The following is a 20,962-nucleotide window of genomic DNA, read 5'->3' as shown; positions in this document are numbered from 1 at the left end:
TCATAACAGACTCATCGCAAATCAGCAACCTTGTTGATATCGGTGAATAAGAGAATGCGATGAGAGACATTTTCCATCAAAATGCGATTCTTGATCTTTCGATGATATGCACGGTGCTCAAAGGGTAGCACGTGTTTGAGATAGTTTTTGAGCGCTGATTTTTTATCATCAAAATTTTTATTTGTTCAGCTGCTCCTGATTCCTTTCGGTGAAGGTAATTCAAATTAAACAACCGAACTTTGATGCAAAATGAGACCTGTCATCAGCAATTTTCCAAACGCTTGATGAATAGAGAGCTATTTGCGTCGTGATTTTTCGAATTCAAACTTTTTCTTCATTTATTCTTTTTAAATCGTTTTGACAGCTAATACCCATTAGATGAAATGTAAACTTCAACGAAAATGCTCCACTATTATAATTTACAACAAAAAGTAAAATTATTTTTACGGAAGAACTGATATTTAATTAAAATTTCGAACCAAGCCTACCAGTTTTGTCTAACTTGGAAGTTCCAAACAAGTTCTATCAGACGCAGAAAAATTCTATCTTTCGATTGATATATACTAACACGAATAAGTTTTCGCTCCCGAAATTGCGAAATATGCTTATTTTCACGGTTAGTGTTTAATACCAGTGGTAATAATGTAATAAAAGATAAAGGACAGCTAAACGGGGTTGGTGAGGGAAACGAGCAGGCGGAGGAGCCCTCGAGTATTAAAAAGTTGTTGAAAATACCTTATTTTGAACTCAAGAAAAGCAAAAGTGCGAGTAACTTATGTACATTTTTTAAGTACAAAGCATTGAAAATCAAGATAAATTAATTGAAATAATTTCGTTGATACTTCTAATTTTTCACCAGAGTAATGAAAAAAAAAGGTGAACTAATTAGAGGAAATTGTAATATTTTTAAAACCCAGGTAACCTGAAAAGCAAAAATGGAAAACAAATAACCATAAGTAAAAAATTTGTTCTAAGATTTTTTTCTAAATGAAATGAGTTGTAAAAATATATTTAAAACACAAAATGTGGTCAATAACTTGAAAATATATATAGTGATTTAAAATAAACACTACTACTATCGATAGCATTCAATATTCCAGTTCACAGTGTGCGGAAAAAGGTACTTTTAACTTTTCTCCAATGTAAGTGTAGGTACTTCAGAAAACTACATGATTTTACAAAACTTTGTCCAATGTGACGGATGGTGCGATCATGACGGATGTTGCGACCTTATGGTCGAAAGTTTAACCCTCTATCTCCATTAGAAACAAAGTTACAAGCGAATTAAATGAAGTTTAAGAATCTGTTCTCTGTACAAGTTTTTAAACATTTTATTTCCCGTTTCCACGGTAACGCTTTTTGAATCCATTGTTTATTTCCATCTTTCTCATTTTCAATTCTTAAACTTGTTTTACTTTGTGTTTCCATGGTTACGCTTTTTAAATCCATCTTTCTAATTTAAATTTCTTAAAAGTTTTAATATTATTTGTCATCATTGTTCGGAGGGGAAATTCTGCATGATGTTTTTTTTTCTTTTATTTAAGCCTGATTGTTGAATATACGTCACTTTACAAAATTTTTATTTTCAAAGTAGACCGGGCAAAGCCTGGCAACGCAGCTAGTATAGTATATTTGCATAAAAATAATAATTCCACTTTTCTTTTTTTTTTTTTTTGGTTCAATTTAAAAACATCGACATCGAAGAAACATCCAACACAAAACATCGATGATAAGAAAGATATCGATGTTTCGAAAACATCGACATCGATGTCGCACCCCTCGATAATTAAGAAAAGATCAATTTGAAACTAGCTTGGGCACTACGAAATGAGTATTCCCCCAATATTTGAACAATGTGTTAACAAATTTCATTGCAAATTTTGCTATGTTGCTCTTTATGATGATTTCAGTCTAGCCAAAGAAAGCGTCAAAATGCAAAGATCTCGCAGTATATGTGTGCAATTTTTAATTACATTTTGTGTTTCGAATGTTAAATGTTTGACTTATTGTTTATGAAGATATTTATATTTTTCCTTTTTAAGCTTTAAAGAAAATGCAGGTTTCCCGAAGCGTTTAATGAGCCTTATTCCAATTTAAGTACGCAGTAGAAATTTCACTTTTTGTTCGATTTTTTCTTTCTTTTTTCTATGTATAGGAACGAAAATCCAAGCTTTGGCAGGCTATTCCGAGGATTATGTACACTCAAGCGTGAATAGTGGCAAAACTGGGTCGTGCTATGGTGCTGCTTGTGGAGTGGTAAATCCAAATTATAAGATTATCTTTCTCCTTGACAACAAGGTTATAGAGTAAATGCAAAAAAAGAAAAAAAATCTTGATTCTTTGTGAAGGATAAGTTGAAGCTTCCTCCTGTTCACACTACTGATTAATACATATTTGCGAAAAAGCTCTTTGGAAATAAATAGCTCTCTCTCTCTCTCTGAAACGAGAACTAAACCGGAAAAAAATCTATTGCAGGTACTTTTCGGTTAAGGGTCGTCCACAAATGGTGTTACTCTCTGAGAGGGAGGGGGATAAAAATTGTGAGTTTGGGATAATCAGGAGGGTGAGTTAGCAAGAAGTGCGACGGATGGGTAAAAGTTGCAAAAATTCTCATGACGGAAATTTTTTAAATAAAAATGGGGAATGTCCCAAATTTTTAGTCTCTTATACGGACTGATTGGCACCAAAGGCAATCCGGCCAAACGAAACTCCGGCATCCAGCACACAACATTCAGCATCCAGCACACAACATCTACTCTTCAGCACACAACATCCAGCATCCAGCACACGGCATCCAGCTTCCAACACACAACATCCAGGATCCAGCACACGGCATCCAGCTTCCAACACACAACATCCAGCATCCAGCACACAACATCCAGCGCACAACATCAACATCCAGCCCTGTATTCATTTGAATTTTGACGTCTTGAACTCAAATTATGTTTTTTGCTATTATGATAGCGATAGCAGTCATTTGCAGAAACAAGATACCCAGCGAGTAAGGTCCTGTCGCAATTCACGATTTCAAGAAGCACAACTTGTATCCAAAACGTCAAAATTCAAATTAATGCAAGGGGCTGGATGCTTAAGATTGGACGCTAGATGTTGTGTGCTGTTTTTTTTTTTTTTTTTTTTTTTGAGCAATCACAATTGCTAATTGTTTTCATTTGACTGTTGAATGATGTCTTTTGATTCCCCCCCCCTTTCTGCAGCGCCATCGTCGACCGGCCCCTCCCGATGCTGCCCCTCTAGCGAGCACTGTCTCCAGGTTGCATCCATATCCTTCACACACGCGTATATACACACACACACGCCTACTCACGCGCGTACATATACACACACACACAGCACTGCATACACAACACGTACACACATGCATACATACACATACACACATGCATACATACACATACACGCATACATACATACACATACACGCATACATACATAAATACACACACACGAATATACACATGCACACACACACATGCGCCTACACAAACGCACACGCGCATGCATACATACACACACACACGCTCGTGATTGCGAAAAACATAATTTGAATTCAAGATGCCAAAAATTCAAATTAAAATTAACTTTTTTTGACTGTTTTGATGTCCTATCTTTTTATTTTCCCATCGCCACCCTCCGCAGCATCACCGTCGACCGGATCCTCACGATGCTGCTCCTATAGCGAAAGTCGTCTTCAGGTTGCATCCATGTCCTACACACACGCGCATACATACACAACTACACACACACGCACGTACACACACACACAAACACGCAAATACACACACACATACACACAACTATCCACACATTCATGCTTGCACACAGGCACAAACACATATGCCTACACACACATTCACATACCCCCCCCCCACACACACACATTCATATACACAACTATCCACACACTTATGCCAACACACAGACACAAACACACATGCCTACACAGCCATACACATGCCCCTACACACAAACACACAAACAACACGTCTACATACACACACTCGTGATTGCGAAAAACATAATTTGAATGCAAGATGTCAAAATTCAAATTAATTTTTCTTTTTTTTTCTTCTTTTTTTAAATTCAAATCGTCAAAAAGTGAAAGTTTCAAACTAGTGCACATCTTTTTTCCCTCCCACCCTCCATCTCTTCCTAAAAATATTAGTTCTTTTATGGAATTGACCATTACTATGGTCTTTACTGTTTTCGTACATTTCACTCCCCAATACGAATTTCACTCCTCTAAAAAACTTCAAGAAGTACTTTCACGCCATGAATAAAATTGCAGCAAAATCGCTGATGACTAGAGACAGGATTATATGCACAATGAAATCAGAAAAATATGCATGCAAATATGCACTAAAAATTTCAAAAATATGCTCTAAAAATTCCAAATAACTGCACTATAAATTCAAAATATATGCACTTAAAATTCAAAATTTATGCACTAAAAGCTGTTCAATCACGCAAATAAAAGTTTTCACATCTAAATAAAAACACGAGTGACCTTTCTGTTCTTGCACTTTTATATTTTTGCTATACATTTTTTCTTTTGGTGATAATATGCACGAAAAAATTGTATGCTCATTAATAGCGTGCACAAAAAATTGAGCGATCCGTGAGAAACCCACAGGTTGCCCGATTTTTTGTACTTTATGAAGAGCAAATACTTTTTCGTATTCTTTCTCTTATGAAAAAAATCTAAAAGTGGATAAAAAAAACTGAGTACTATGCAGTTGTATTTTTAAAATTTGCTGTTCTTATGCAGTTATATGGGGAAATGTGGGGCAGAGTGAAATAGTTAAGGTAACTTACCTTTTTCAAAATGAACAAATCAGAAATTCGTTTTGAAAATTACAGTGCATTTAGAAAATACAGTGTATTTTATAATAAAACTTGCATTGAAATATTAGTTTTTTTTTTAGCAGTAAATTTGAAGATTCAAAAAAAAAAGGACATTTTTCTATTTTTGAAAAGTGAAAGTGAAAAAGATAATATTTTTCCAATAAAACTTTTTCTATCTTATTATTAAAAATATGTATCCTCAAATGACTGAGTAAAAAATCGCATAAATGAATAAATAATGAAACAATATTATATGAAAAAAAACAAATTAGTGAATAAAAAAGTTAATGAACAAGATAATAATTGAGTGAATGAATTAATAAGTGACATATTAAATATAGGAATGGGGGGGGGCGGGTAAATGGATTAATTAGTAAATGAATACGTAAATCATTTAATAAAGGACTAGCTGCGTTGCCCGGCTTTGCCCGGTCCTCCTTGAAAATAAAAATTACGTCAAGTGACGCATATTCAACAATCAGGCATAAAAAAACAAAACAAAAAAAAAAAAAACAAAAAACAAAAAAAAAAAAAACATAATGATTTCCTTTCCAAACAATGACGACAGATGTTAAAATACTTTTAAGAAGTTAAATCCAGAAAGATGTGGATTTGAAATGCGTAACCATGGAAACACAAAATAAAATAAGTTTAAGGAATCAAAATGCGAAGGAAAATGGTTCACTATTTGAATGGAATCGAGATTTCTTAAATTTGATTTAAAAAGGCTTGTAAATTTTTTTCCTTTTGAGATAAAAGCTTATTTTTTCGATCATAGGTCGAGTTAGATCTGGAGTAAAAAAGGTCGATTTTTCCAATGGCGTCAAAAAGAAAGCTGTGGGACAATTCCTTCACTTTTTATTGATTTATTTAATGAAGAAAGTAGTGCCTAAATTACAGCTAAGCCGTAAAAAATTCCAGCTAAAAACGCAAATAATTCCCGCCGTAATTAAGTTAGAGCATTGAATCAAATTGCGTAGAAAGCAGAAAATTCTACCCTTTCTAACGATATGTAATATTAATATGTGCAAGTAATTTTTCACCCCCTTATTTGAGAATTTAGGTGAAAATTGGACGTAAATTGGAATAAAAAAAGAACTATTCATCGAATTTTATTCGAACTGGTCTGCAAACCTTTTCAGGACTTAAAGGAACAAACTGTGAAAATTTTAGCGCAATCGACCTATGTAGTTCTCGAGTTTTGCGAGTTCAAACACACAGACGCCTTTTGGGGACTTCATTTTATACTATGTAGAGATTGAAAAAGTAAACGAAAGAAATTATTTTACTTTGCTCTGCATGCACTTGAATAACTGTATAAAACATTTAAAATAAAAATAAGCTTAATATTACTTTAAAAAATATACTGCACCGAATATCAGTAGGTCTCAATTAATATTTAAAATATTGATAGCAAGAACTTTATTATTTTATAAAAACAAAATAAATTTTTGACTTACGACAAAATATTATTACAATATGAGAAGCAAATTTTGAAAAATTGTTTGCATTATCATATGCTTTCATCTTCAGAGATAACTTTTTCGTAACTAGAATCGACTACATATGTTACTACATAATTACAATATTAATAGATAGGTGCAGCAAAAAACAGAATGAATTTTTAACCCTTTCACTACGCCCCACTGTTTCTCTTTGTTCCACATTTCCATACAATAACGTCAAAAAAAAAAAAAAGGCAGAAATACGCAATTGCGTGTGCACATATGCATTTGCACCTAATTTGGGTTCTACTGATTGCTTTAATGTTGGTGGTCAAACTACAGGTACTGTTTGAACGCGGATTGTATGTAATTTGGCAATCTGCCAAGTAAAGAATATTTCATCTGAATGAATCTACCAGGGGAGAAGAGAAAATAACGATGGAATTTTGATGCACGCGTTTTATAATGCCACTAGTGCCTTATTTATTTATTGCATTCTCAAAAATAAAATATGTTAAAACAACAAAATGGTAAGCTCAAAACTTTGCTGTGAATAAATAAATCAATTAATTTTTGCCGTGAGAATATAAATCGAATATACTTTAGATTTAAAAAATGTTGCTGAGAGCAAATCTTCATTTTTACAAAACTAAGACTTAATAATAGAGAGGCAAAAGAGAACATCTGTAACAAACCAACTAACACCCCTATAAACTAATAGATACGTCCATTTCCGCCTATAAACCGGATATTATAGCCTTTCCATGCAATCGATGGTCAGACAGTATCTGTGACCAATCCTAAAGAAAGCAAGGAAGAAATGTAATAACATTGAAGCTGGGCATTAAATAGAAATACTGACTCGAACCATTTTTCCAAACCACATCAATTTATTGAAAATCCTAGTTACCGGCTTGGGGGGTCAATCTCCGATTAAAAATTCCGGTGAATCACTACAGGAAGAACGGTTTTTAATCTACCTTTATCTGAAGATATTTCCTGTCTTAACGATAAGATATATATGGAAAGAAACTCATGACTAAAAATGAACATAATATATACCTTTGAAATCCACAGAGTAAATAGAGTGTTAAATAAGAACTTAAAGAACAGTCCAAGTCTTTTCCTGCCATTAAGATTACCCGACAATTTCCTGCTATAACCTTCGTTTTACCTAATGATCAATCCTTTTACACAGATGTGATATTTTTACGTATATTTTTTGCACTTCCTGAGAGTTTAAATTTTCTTTTTGACTCTAATGTATTCGAATATATGAAATCAATGAGTATTAAAATATAAAGTAGCAATTTTCTAAAAAAAATTATAATTGAAAAATAATGATTTGTACCAGGACCGCAACAAGACTTTTTGTTTCGGGGAGGGTTTTACCAAACACATTTTTCGAAGTCTATACAATCAATGAAATGTGATTTCATTTAATATTTCTATTGATTTTTATAACAATAGGTTATTTAAATGAAGGGGTGCTGCTTTAAGGGCATTAACATGAGCAAATGTAAAAAATGACTCATTCATTAAATGAGGGAAAGAAATCTGATGTTTTCAAAACATAACTTCACCCCCTGTTAAATATTCGATACCCCTGTTAAATCTGTCCCCCCTCCTGTAACCCCTGTCTGTTTCTTTACATGTATTCGATATATTTTTAACAACTGCACAGAATAGATGCGAGAGTGCAGTGAAACGTACCATACTCATTACAGAGGTCGGCAGGCAACTTTTTTTTTTTTTGAGAAAGAGAGAGAAATAGTACATCGCTACTCGCTGCTGCTAGGAAAATAATAAATTATGTGCTGTATTTACAGATAAAGAATTTTTTTCTGGAAAAAGTACTATTTTTCTTTGTTTTCTGCTGTTTTTACATTGTTCAAAAGGTGCTGCTACTATAGTAGTTTCTTTACTTTTTAGGAAAATCTTTTATCAGATGGCAGATTTATAATTTGATTTTAGAAATCAGCTTTAAATGTGAAAAAGGTATGTTTGGCATAATTTGCAGTCTTAGCTCATTAGGAAAATATAGATCAGATACAAGAATGCCGATATTGATGTAAGGGAAAGTAGGCTCGTTTAGTTCTGGACGGAGCTCCTTGTCATTTATTATGTATTAATATAGACCTTACCAGCGATTTTATTTACTTTCTGATTTAAACTTAATGAGATAAAACTTGAAAAATCGAAACTCTTTCAAAAGAAAATAATAAACCTAATCTGCATAGATTTTGCATTCGACTTTTACTCAATTTGTTGCAGTTGGTTTTACGTGTTGCTTTATATTATTATTTTTATTTATTTTATTTTTTATTAATTCTTGATTTTTGTTCATTCATTCTGCGTGCCAGCTAATTAATTATTACTTTTGATACATCGTTTGGTTTAATTTTGATACTAAATAAATGAAACTTCTACAAATAACATAACTTCGACTTCTCCAGTTCCAGTTTCATACTAATTATTTAATTATTATTATTAATTACATTGCTAAACGACTTTCGCAATCGAAAGGTATGAAAAAGTCATAGGAATACAAAGAAAAGTCACAAATTAAGCAGATAGTAGATTTGTATGAGATTTCCTTCTGGTTGACTTGGAAATTATTAGAGACAGTCAAAAATAGAGCTAGCCTGTTTTTCAGCGATTGAAGATACTCCTTGACATTTTTTAGAGCACTGAAATTCATTTTGGGGGTGTGAAATATACGACAAAAGTGAAGCCCATAATAATGATCAATGGGGTTGTTTCCTTCAGTAAAAAGTGGTACTTTTTCTCACTGAAATTGATAGAATAAGCAAAAAAATAATAATAATAACATGGACTCAGAAAATGCTTTCATTTTCCCAACAGTTATTTTTTAATTAAGTTTTTAAAATGTCCGATTCTTCAAACAAGGCGTGGTCTTTATGACGTCACAAATGATGCACTATGTCGCATCTTTCTACAGCATTTCTATGTTATGATAATCAAGAAGCGAACTACAATTGCGCTTTACGCTTGCTATCAACCATATCGTTGCCAATACACGTGAGTAAAGATGCGAATTAAATATTTTGAACCGTGAAAATGGCAACACTGAATGGCATTTTATCATTTGTCATGTCATCGGCAGAAGCGTTAAACGATGAAAGAAGCACCGATTTAAGTAATTTTATAAAAATATTAAACTTAAAGAAATTATTTAAAAAATGGTCCGATTCTATGTTTTTAAGCATGCTCTTTCAGTAAAAAATACTTTTAAAAATTTGCAAACGATCCCATTTTAAAAATAAAAGCTACGTTTTCCAAAAAAAAGGATGAAATGGAAGAATAGGGAAAAAAAACATGTGTTCTATATTTTGATTTCTAACATTTAGAATGTCTGGCATTGTAAAAATATTTTTAACAAGCAATAAAATATCAAGTGCTAACTTTCAATCGCTGTTTTCTCCTTTTCCCACAAAGCTATTAAAATAAAAGGCGTGAAAATACGCTTGCCTAAATATTTCAAGTATATTTCGTATTTTGAATGCATGAAATTAGCTTGAGGAGGCGTTAAAAATATTTCTGGCACAGATATAACTAGGATTTTTTCAAAGAATGAAAATGTTTCTTGTCCTTTGTAAGAGGAGTTAAATTCTCCTTTTCCCACGAAGCTATTAAAATACGCTTGCCTATATTTTCATGCGTATATCGGATTTTCAATGCATGAAAATCGCCTGAAGAGGCTTTAAAATATTTCTGGCAGATAGTACTTGATGAACTTTTACAGACTTCTTTTTCTTAACTTTTAATTGGACATATGGAAGATTCACTCATATTTAATTGTCGTGCTACCTTCGACGCATTCGTTCAAGCACATAATCTTTAGTTTCTCTTTAATTGACAGAAATTTTCTCCTTTTCTCTCCCTATATTCACAAGATGAAATAACGCTCTTAGGCGTCATTGTATTTCAACAACTTTCACATTTAGAATGAAAAAAAAAATTGGAAATTAGGAGTAATTACTTGTATAAGCGACGCATCAGACTTGTACGCGGTGTGGGAATTTCCACTCTCAGTGATGCTAAAGGGATGAAAGTTCATTTACGAAAAAAATTTTTAGCAGCCAAAAATAATGCCGATACGGCCACCGTGATTCCTTTCCGAAAATTTTCGTGTTACTGGCGAGGAATTTGCGTTATATCTAAAATTCTGTACTGGTGAAAAAAAATCGCGTTATAGCCATTTCGCGTAAGTCGGATCGCGTTGTAGCGGAAGTCGACTGTATAGCTAGGGTTTTTTCATTTTCAAAGAGTACTTCTTGACCTTTTTAAAGGAGTAAAACTCCTTTTGGTGGAGGGAAGTTGAATACTGAAACATTAAAGAACATATTAGTTATCAATTCTATAAAAAAAATGACTTACGTAATAAATGGAAGAGATGTATTTTGGATTCAAATGTAATGTTTTAAAAATTTCAATTGCTTATTTTTTGTTTACAGTAGAATCTCGGTTAGATGGCCTCCGTTAATCCGGAGCTCTGGTTTATTCAGATCAAATTTGTAAAGTTAAAAGAAAGTTTTATTTTCCCATAAATATTAATTTCAATAATGATAGCTAAACTATAAGTGAGCCACACATTTGCTTTTAATTTTGATTAAACGTACAACTCCTGCACAGATCTCGCAATAAATTATAGCAATCTAAAAAACATCATGGATTGGAGCGTCAGACCAAAACCACTGAACTAAGGATAAAGAGGTTGATTGAATAATCTTCATATGTATAATAACGAATGATCGAGTAACGCTCTTGACGTCACCAATAATGAAACTCCCTCCACGATATGATAATTTGATAATATTTTTTGGTAATGTTTAGTAACTCGATCCGGTAACTTAACTGTTTTACTGGTAAGACTCATTTTAGGAAAATGAATTATCGAAAAAGCCGTCAACAATGAACTCTATCTACTGGAATTTAGGCTTAATTCACTGGATTAAAATTCTGGGGTTAAAATTTCAACTATCAAAATATCACAAAACAGGCAACTGCTTCGTTCAAATGTAGAAGCAATTTTCACCCGTCATACCTTGACGGGCGATTTTCTAATAAATGATAAAGTGTAGATTGTGCGAAGCAATCGTATGTAATTTTGTTACAAAGCACTATTTTTCGCTGTAATAAAAGGTACGTCTGCTTTTTTAAGGATTTCCTTGGCTTATTTTCCATACTATCCATATAATCCAGATTTTCGTTTATCCGAACTACCTTTTATCCCAGTTAGTCCGGATAAAAAAGGTTCTACTGTATTTACAGATGAACTTGCTCTTTATAGTCAATTTATTAAACATTCATTCTATTATATGACATTGGAAACATTTTTTAAAAATTAATATAGTATGTTTTTTTTTTATTTACCCTTCCCGTTAACTCCCGTCAAAATCACAGGCTGAGCTCTGCCTCCTATTTCTTGAACCCGTAGAACCCGTAATATTTCCGGGCAAGAGCGTACAAAATTCAAGCTTTAAAAAAAAAAAAAAAAAAAAAAAAAAAAAAAAAACGAAATCAAACATAAATACGCATTTTCAAGGCCGGCTCTAGTAATTCTGCGGCCCTAGGCGATATTAATAAGTGCCGCCCCTTCCCCCATTTAATAAAAATAATGATATAAAATAATAATATATTAATAAAATAGAAATACTAGTAAATTGCTGAAAATTTTGTGAGTTTCTAGATAAATTTCAAATAGGATTTTTCATATCCAAGCACTGGTGCACACTTTAAATTATCTCTTTTAACATTAAAGTAGTGCATCTTATGGCACTGAAACATATATTAATATTTAAAAAAGACTTTAAAATCGCACAATTTGCCGTCTCTAAAATTAAATTTCTAGTTAAAGTCCGAACTTTGCATGGTCAAGCAAAGGTACACACTAGATAAGCCTAAATTATTGATTTTTTTTAATCATCGAAACAGTGAATCTTATGGTGCTGAAAGAGATATTCATACTTAAAAGAAAAAAAAACAACTTCGAAATTTGCCACCTCTAAAATCTGCCGCCCTAGGCGGCTGCCTAGGTTGCCTACCCCAGGAGCCGGACCTGCGTATTTTGAACAAACACCTTAATTAATAAAATGTTCTTTAAAAACAAACTAAACACCTTTATGACCCTTTCTATGAAATTAATTATTATTTTTTTTAAATAGGGTGCTGCATGGCATCCCTGTCCTTGATGGTGTGAGAAACATTCTTTTAGAGTTTTAGAGAAAAATCTGTGGAAATTAATTATTAAAGTCATTTATAGTTGCTAACGAGTTTCCTTTTTTCCGTATTTTCCGAAATGATGCAGTATTATTACTCGTATCAGTATAAGAAAAATAACAATAAGCCATGAAAAATATATATTAAAAAAAGCGTGCGGACTACATACTTCCTAAATTATTTATACTTCCATAAATAATTTAGGAAAATTGTAAGTAGAAATATTTTCAAACTATGTATCATACACTATTTATGTCATCAATTCTGCATAGTAATTTTACCTTTTGCTTTTATTTTTAAAAAACAGCAAACGATCGTAAAACGTAACAAGGTATTTTTATGTAGTAGCTGAGTAGAGGCTTGTTAACAATTTTCAACGGTGAGGTTCATTCATTTATTAATTTAATTAAATAAGAAAACATTTTTTATTCATATTTTTATATATATATATTTCTTCCTTTTTTTTCTTTGTTTATTTGATGGAAAAGATCTAGTTATATTTTTTTGAATCAAAGCAAACAATCTCTAATTATAACAAAATTGCTTAAAATTTTTAGAATTTTGAAAATTCAAAGAAAATACATAAAAAAAGGCTTAAGATATTTAATTGCTTATATTGTAGGAGAGCAAAGAGGTTTGTTAATAATTTTTAACGGTGCAGTTCATTTATTTTTAAATTTAATTACATTAGTGCTTTTATTCATCAATAATGTATTATTATTTTCTGTACTAATTTTTTGCTCTTAGTATTATTTGTATGTTGTACGAAAACTCATAAATTAATTAAGAGACAGGGAACCCAGCAAAATAGTACGCGAAAAAGGTGTTAGAACAAACTTGCTGTGTGTTTACTTATTATATGTAAATAATAATAATAATAATAAAAAAAAAATAATAGTTTTATTTTTTACCAATTTAATATGTTTTTTTTTTTTTTTTTTTTTTTTTTTTTTGACTTTTAGTATTATTTATTCAGGATACGAAAACTCATAACTCAATTTATAGAATTGGAAATCAGAAAAATAGCTTATAAAAATGGTTTTAGAACAAATGTATGGTGTATTTGCTATGTATTAAAAAAAAAAGAAAATAAGAATCGGCGAAGTTTCTTTTTATAGTATCGCTGAAGATGGTCGTGGTTATTACAGGATTAAATGAATACACAGGGATGCCCACCTAAAAGGGGGGGGGGGGGGTCATGGCGCAGACTGCGCTCTATTGAAATATTTAGATGTTTTTAGGGGTATTTTCCCATTTTTGAGGGGCTCTTGCTTTGGGGAGTGCCCTTGCTCTTAGGAGGGGGCATCCCTAAGATACATGTTTCTCTCGGAGGGTTGGAGAGCCCATGCTTACTAACAATTTTTAACGGTGTGATTCATCACTTTTCCCATTTAATTAAATTAATATTTTTATTCAAAACTAACTTTTTTTTTGCTATCATTATTATTTTGCATCAATTTATAGAATGGGAAGGCAAAAACGTATTTCATTTAAAGGACTTCAGAAGAAATTTGCAGTGTGTTTAGTGTTTAAAAAAGAAAAAAAATGTTAGTTGAAGCTTATTTTCATAGCATCCGTAAAGCTGGACGCAACAAGCGGAAATAGTCGGAGAGCAGAGACCTCCTAACAATCTTCAGCAATGTGGTTCATGCTCTTTTTCTATTTAATTAAATTTGTATTTTTATTCATCACTAATTTATTGCTTTACTTGTCTATTTTTCAATTCTTTAACTCTCAGTATCATTTTATATTTTGCAAAAACTCATAAATAAATCTATAGCGAGTGCGACCAGAGTAATAAAAGTGCATGAAAACGTCTTCAGAACAAATTTTTAGTGCATTTTATAATGTAAACAAAGAAAACAATAGCTGAAGCTTAGTTTCATAGCATCTCAAAAGATGAATGCGGCTATATTACAAGAATCAAATAGAGAGACATGTTTTTCCTCGGAAATATTTGGAGAGGCTTACTATTAATTTTTAAGTGTAGTTCATTCATTTTTGCATTTAATTAAATTAGTATTTTTTATTTATTATCAGTTGATGGCTTAAAAGTATTTTTTTTTAACTCAGTAATTTTTTTTTACATTATACGTAAACTCACACATAAATCAAAAAAGGGGAAGCCCTAGAAAAGGGTTTTGTACAAACTTTCAGTGAGTTTTAGAGTAAACAAAAAAAAAAAAAAGTAATAATAATAATAACAGTAAACAATAACAGCTGAAGCTTTTTTTCGTAGCATCCATGAGGATGGATGCGGGTATTAAAGAGTTAAATCATTGCACGTTTTTCTGGATACCCCAGGCACGCTACAAATCGGTAAGCAGGGTGTCGCACAGATTTAGGAAAAAGCAAAACAAAAGGAGTGACTCACCGGTCGTGTGGACGGCTAGGTAACAAATGATGGCTAGCAGATCGTGGAGCATGGTGACACCGGCTTGCCGATTATCATCTCCGCGCCGCTGGTCCAGTCTAATAGCAGCGCGAGACTCCGAAAAATCATCTTCTGACAACTTTGCCTCTCAAGATAGATAATTATTTACATCAATGCGAACTTTGGAACATTTTTAGGAGAGAGCAGAAATCTCGTGTACAGGCGCCGCGCATGGGTGTCGGTGAATTAGATAACGGGAAAGAGAGAAACGCACGCGCGATCCGAAAACCGATAAAAAAGAGAAAAGGGGGGAGAGACGCGTAATAATGAGAGAGGGAAGCCTTGCGACGGGGGATGTGTTTTCTCCCCGCGAATCCAGCTGCTGTGCTTCAGTGGAATAAAGGAACTACTTCCGGTCACGGAATTCATGGTGCTGCCATCTCTTGAGAAGTGGAAACACTGACTTTTCCGCATGGGAGGACCTTGTTTTTTTCCTGTTCAGAAAGGATTACCGGATATACTTTGTCTCTTGAAAACTTGGGGAAGTATAAAAACGGTGTCCAATTGCTTTGTTTCAGCGATGGATATTTGTGTGGTTGTTTTTCATCATTGATAATGTGCAGGGGTGCTCACTCCCCCCCCTCAAATTCAATGGCTCAACCCCCCCCCCATTTTTCTCAACTTTTTTCCTTTTTTTATTTTTTAGCTATCTTTTTTTTTTGTTTTTAAATTTTTTTTTGTTTATTTTTAAAAAAATTTTGTTCATTTATTTATTTGTTTGTTTTTAATTATTGTTATTTTATTAGAAAAATTCTCTGCTACGCCAATGAGATACACACACACTAAATGAATAAACGAAATAAAATTAAAACAGAATAAAATAAAATAAATAATTTAAATTAAAATAAATAAATGATAAATTTAAATAAATAAATTTAAAAAAATTAATCCCCCCCCCCCCAAATGTTAATGGCGCAAGTACATACAAGTTTTTTGCATACAAATTTATAAGATTAATAATTTTAAAACATACAAATTTATTTCTTCATGGCGGAGACTTTCCCCCTTTATTCTCACATGGCTACGAGGCTAAGCCACTGCCACGGAGTAGGGGTGGATCCACAGGAGAATAGGGATCATGAACTCCCCCCCCCCCTTAAGTTAAGGTTTCCTAAGTTAATCTGAAGCTGCTTTTTGGAGATTTGTATTTCGAAAAATTCATCACAGTAATCGTGTTTTTGCTCGTAAAAATGACACTTTTGACCTTCCTCTCCGGAATAGCCCACATCTGAAATCAGAAGCTGGTTATTTCGAGAGCGATAGTACTTCCCCCTCACAGATTATGTTGCAGCCCCCCAAAAGGAACACAAAGCCCGTCAAGCACACGTCTTGGTAAAATTTGGTGCCTCTTATCCTCTTAACGATATGCTAACGTGAACGTTGAAGAAATTTTCCAAGATAGGAAAAGCTGATCTGGAAATTATGATGTGTATGAAATTCTGAAAAATATAACCATAACGAAAATCAGAAAGTACAGTTGACTCTCTGTTTAACGACGCTCTATTTAACGACTTTCTCTATTTAAAGACGTCTTTTCACGGTCCCAGATGCTCCACTGTAGTTTTCAAAGCATTCTATTTAAGGACGCTTTCTACTTAAGGACGATTTTTTGCGGTCATTTGAAAGTCGTTAGAGAGCCAACTACAATCGACATTTTTTTGGATGTCGCAAAAGTTTATGCACAAATCAGATTTATGCAAATATATCTCTTTTTACGTGATGTGTGAAGGACCAGTGCTGTTTGTTTCAACGAATTTTAAAGTGTAGCAATGGCTTAACGTGTTATCAAGATCCCAAATCATCTACAACAGTTCTCGCCTGAAGAAGATGCGAAACTCTGAAAGCTGAAGGTAAATCCGTTATGGAAATCTCAGTGAAACTAAATCGATTTAAACGTGGTATTTATAATGTTTTAAAACGTGGAAAAAAAAAAATCAGAGCTGCGTATCGCTTAAGAAGGCCGAAAAAAACTACCTTTCGTGAGGATAGAAGAATTAAAAGTATGGCTCTAACGGAAATTTATAAAAACTCGATTTGGATCAAAAATATCACTTGGCACCATGCACAGACAAATAACTGAATCAGAATTTCTCAAAAAAACAAAAGTTAGCTCATAAACCTTTTCTGAAATAGTGTTACAAACAAGCAAGACTGCAATGGACAAAACACCACATGCATTATAGTGACGAATGGATTAATATTATATTCTCAGATGAAAAAACAAGAAGTTCTGTCTAGAACAAGACGAGCCTACTTTCCCGTATACCCATACTATATTCTAGTACCTGATCAATACTCTCAAAAGAAGCTAAAATCGCAAATTTTTTCAAACATATTTTTAAAATACTTTAAGCGGATTTCTAGGAATAAAATATTCCTCACTCATCTAAAAAAATTAGATGCGTAAAAAAAAGAAAAAAAAAAGAAAAGGAAAGAAAAGAAAACAAAGCAGCTAATACACTTTTTTCCATTAAAAAAATCTTTAATAGCTTTCAAAACGAAAAAATAATAATTAAAATTAATAAGCTCATTGAAATAAATTCATCATATAAAAAAAAAAGGTTCTTTTTCCCCTGTTGCCAAAAACAATTTTTAAATGAATTAATGCATTTACCAAAATAAATTAAAACAATAAAATGTCAACTTAAAGAAATAATTTTCATTGTCAGAAAAAAAAAATCGTCTGCGCATTTCTTTATGTAGAAACATAAATGACTTCGAGTTTATTCGCCGAAAACTGAATACCTTAATTAAAACTTTAGCGTAAAAATAAAAACAAGTCAAATCAACAATAATTATTTCACAGTCAAAACCATAGCTGCGAAGTCGGAGTCGGAGTCAATCTCATTTTGGGGTAAAAGAGTCCGAGTCGAATACCTAAGAATCGGAGTCTGTCATTTGTCCTCCGTGTATACATTTTTGCCAAAGCTACGAAGTCGGGGAGTCGGAGTCCGATTAATTGTCGGGCACAGGAGTCGGAGTCGGGGTCAAGTGCCCCTAAATTCTCGGAGTCGAAGTCTGGAGTTTGGCGTCAAGAGCTATTTCCAACAAAATTTGTTTGAAGTAAATCCGCCTTCAAGTATGGAATCTACATTGACTTTCAGTTTCCCCATAGGCGCTAATGTTAAGGGATTTGAACTGTTCAAAATTGAACGGAAAATTGTTCAAATCAAAAAGATATTTTATATACAAGTTTTTCATCAAACGCTTTTTGCTACAAAGCTTGTTTGAAGCAAATTCGCATCACAGTTCGGAATTGCCTTGAATTTCCCCGTAGGCGCTAATGCTAAGTTTTTTTGAACTGTTCAAAATTGAACAAAAAATAGTTCAAATCAAAAAGTGAAATATGGGAATGAGGTGTCCTCGCCGAGATCTTTCGAACAAAAAAAAGTTTTTCCGAATCGGACTATTCATTCAAAAGTTATTAGGGGGGACAGACAGACAGACAGACCGAGACAGACATTTTTCCCCATCTCAATACCCTACTTTCCAATTTTTTAATTTTTCAATATTTATCTAATTATTTTATTTATGTTTGACTTTTTTTTGTTTTTCGCGATATTTTAAAGATGCATTAAGCCTTCTTTCATGCTTTTTTCTTCTTTTTCTGACTTTTACTCGGAAAGTAGGCTAAAAAATGGAATTTAGACGGCACAAATGGGTTCTCATACTATTGACGTGACTTCAAATGGCAAAAATTGTTTTAGTGAATGATTAAAATTGTAAAGTTTGAATACAGGGGTCCCAAGAAAATTATTTGACCTTGGGCCCCCTGATATCTTAATCGGGTCGCACTTAGATCCTAGTTTACCTCAAATTTTTTGTGATTCATGTGTTTTGAGTCATATGTGTAGTAATAGCCCATTTTGTTTTGGAAATAACTAGCTTCAGCTGTTCCAAACAGCTTCAGTTACAAACTTTGGTTGTACTCATGTATTGACAACATATAATGGGGTGAAGAGGAAAAAGGGGACGTAAGCTCACGGTCAATGGTCTGAAGGTTTTGAGCCCCCGTGGTCAGAGAGAGAAAATACGAAAACGGGACCGCATGAGCAAGTTTATCCATCCCGTAGGGCACAATCTAAACTTACCTAGCGGTTTTTTTTTTTTTTTTTCTTTTTTCATTCGTCTGCCTGCCAGCTGATTCATACGGCCTCACACCTGCTCGATTGTTGAAGAGGAAAACAGTGCCAAGGCCAACCCTTTGGTACATGTACTGGAGCTCCTGGTGTTTGAGGAAGAGATCAGATAGAAAGTACGACTTATCTCTAAGTACATAAATGACAGCATATCAATAAATGATGAGTTTAAGAAATTCTGGAGGAAGAACAAATAGTGGGGAAGCACCTAAAAGGTGAATGTAGCCAAAAGTGTTCTCCGAAAACGATCTCTCAAATCAATCAACAGCTTTTTTTTTTTTTCAAACAGATTACGGTTTTGAGGCTCAAAAAATAAAAGTGAAAATTTAATTATGAGGTTAAATGAAGTAGATTATCAGTAAATATCATATGAAATCATTATTTCAAATAAATTATGTTCACATAGGGCTAGTTGTGGGCCCTAGACTAGTTGTATGACTGGTTTCAAGCACCCAATCACTAATCAGGGTTGGTAAAAAAGAGCCCTTAAAAAATTAAAAAATAAATTTTAAAAAGGAAAAAAGATAAGAAAAAAAAAAGGATTTTTTGTTTGTTTGTTTGTTTGTTTAAACCAGGTTTATTTTTTGGTTCAAACACACTCTGTAAGAAGAACAATGTTATTTTTGGAAAGTCATGAAGATTTTATGAATTAATTGTTAATGGATTTGTTTAATATTCACATTTGTTCTTAATTTCTTGATGATTAATAAAATAATTAAGAATAAAATCTTGTAATTTCATTTCCTCGTAAGTAGTTTTCTATAGGAGAATTATTGTTTGAAAATCTTCAACTTTTTTAAAGATAATATATACGTAAATGAACTTTTGCATAAATAAATCTCTACATAGTATAAAATGAAGTCTCCAAAAAGCGTCTGTTTCTTCGAACTTTAAACACGCAAGACTCGAGAACTACCAGTCCGATTTCGATTAAATTTTCAGTTTGTTTCTTTTAGCACCGGAAAGGTTTGCAGACTAGTTCGAAAAAAGTACAATAAATAGTTCATTTTTTTAATTTCTTAAAAGTTTTATTTTATAGCGATCCACAGCCCTGTTATGTTAATTATTCAAGGGAAAATAAGCCTTTTAGTTCAGGGCAATTCCGTGTGCAGCGGAAAGACGTTTTTTTTTTTTTTTAAAGTTTAAACGGTTACAGTAAAAATTATTTTTATAGAAGCTGATATTTTATTTCTCTGCACTTCATCGTCAATATTTAAAACTAGAAAGTCGCCTTCTGCTCTTCCACACTTGAACGAAGCAATTGCATGTTATGTGATATTTTCATGTTTGAAATTTTAACCCAACTCCAGTGGATTAACTCTAAACTCCAATGGATAGCTTTGCTAATTTTGAATTTTCAGCCACTTTTTTTGATTTTTCATTCCCCTAAAATGTCTTACCAGTAAAACAGTTAAGTCGAGTTCAGCTTTATCACAATGAAACCTTTCCCTGCATGTTAAATATTGCCAAAACATACAATCAAATTTTCATGCCGTGGCTCGAGCTTCATTGTTGAAACACGCGGGTTACTCGATCATCGGCTATCATTTATATGAGGATGTGAAAAACAAAACAGAAAAAAATAATTTTCCCAATGTTTACGCTATTTTCTGCTTTGTGCCGAACCAAGTCTTTGAACTTCTGGACTTAGTACAAAATGATATTTCTGTGAAATTGTGCGTTAAATCAATTTTCGAACTAATAAATACTTTCAAGATAGAGAGGTAACAAAATAAGAAACTGTTAATTTAAATATTTTTTCCTGCTTTGGGATGATTAATTCAAGTTTATGTGTTGTGACGGAATGAGCGTGGTTGAAGGACAAACACTTTTCCGGT

The 20,962-nt window shown here is 32.8% G+C and overlaps 1 protein-coding gene across 1 annotated transcript in view; it reads right to left on the bottom strand.

The window, feature by feature from the left end:
- LOC129220262 (uncharacterized) overlaps window positions 1-15,054 on the bottom strand; it is a 42,927-nt gene extending 27,873 nt beyond the window's left edge. The window contains exon 1 of the mRNA XM_054854646.1: window positions 14,926-15,054. Coding sequence (XP_054710621.1) covers window positions 14,926-14,977 — 52 coding nt within the window. The 5' untranslated portion in view covers window positions 14,978-15,054. The remainder of the gene's footprint in view (window positions 1-14,925) is intronic.
- Window positions 15,055-20,962: the final 5,908 nt, after the last annotated feature.

The sequence above is a fragment of the Uloborus diversus genome, chromosome 4 (genome assembly GCF_026930045.1).
Source record: "Uloborus diversus isolate 005 chromosome 4, Udiv.v.3.1, whole genome shotgun sequence".
Taxonomy (NCBI): domain Eukaryota; kingdom Metazoa; phylum Arthropoda; class Arachnida; order Araneae; family Uloboridae; genus Uloborus; species Uloborus diversus.
This window is presented reverse-complemented; position numbering and strand designations above follow the sequence as displayed.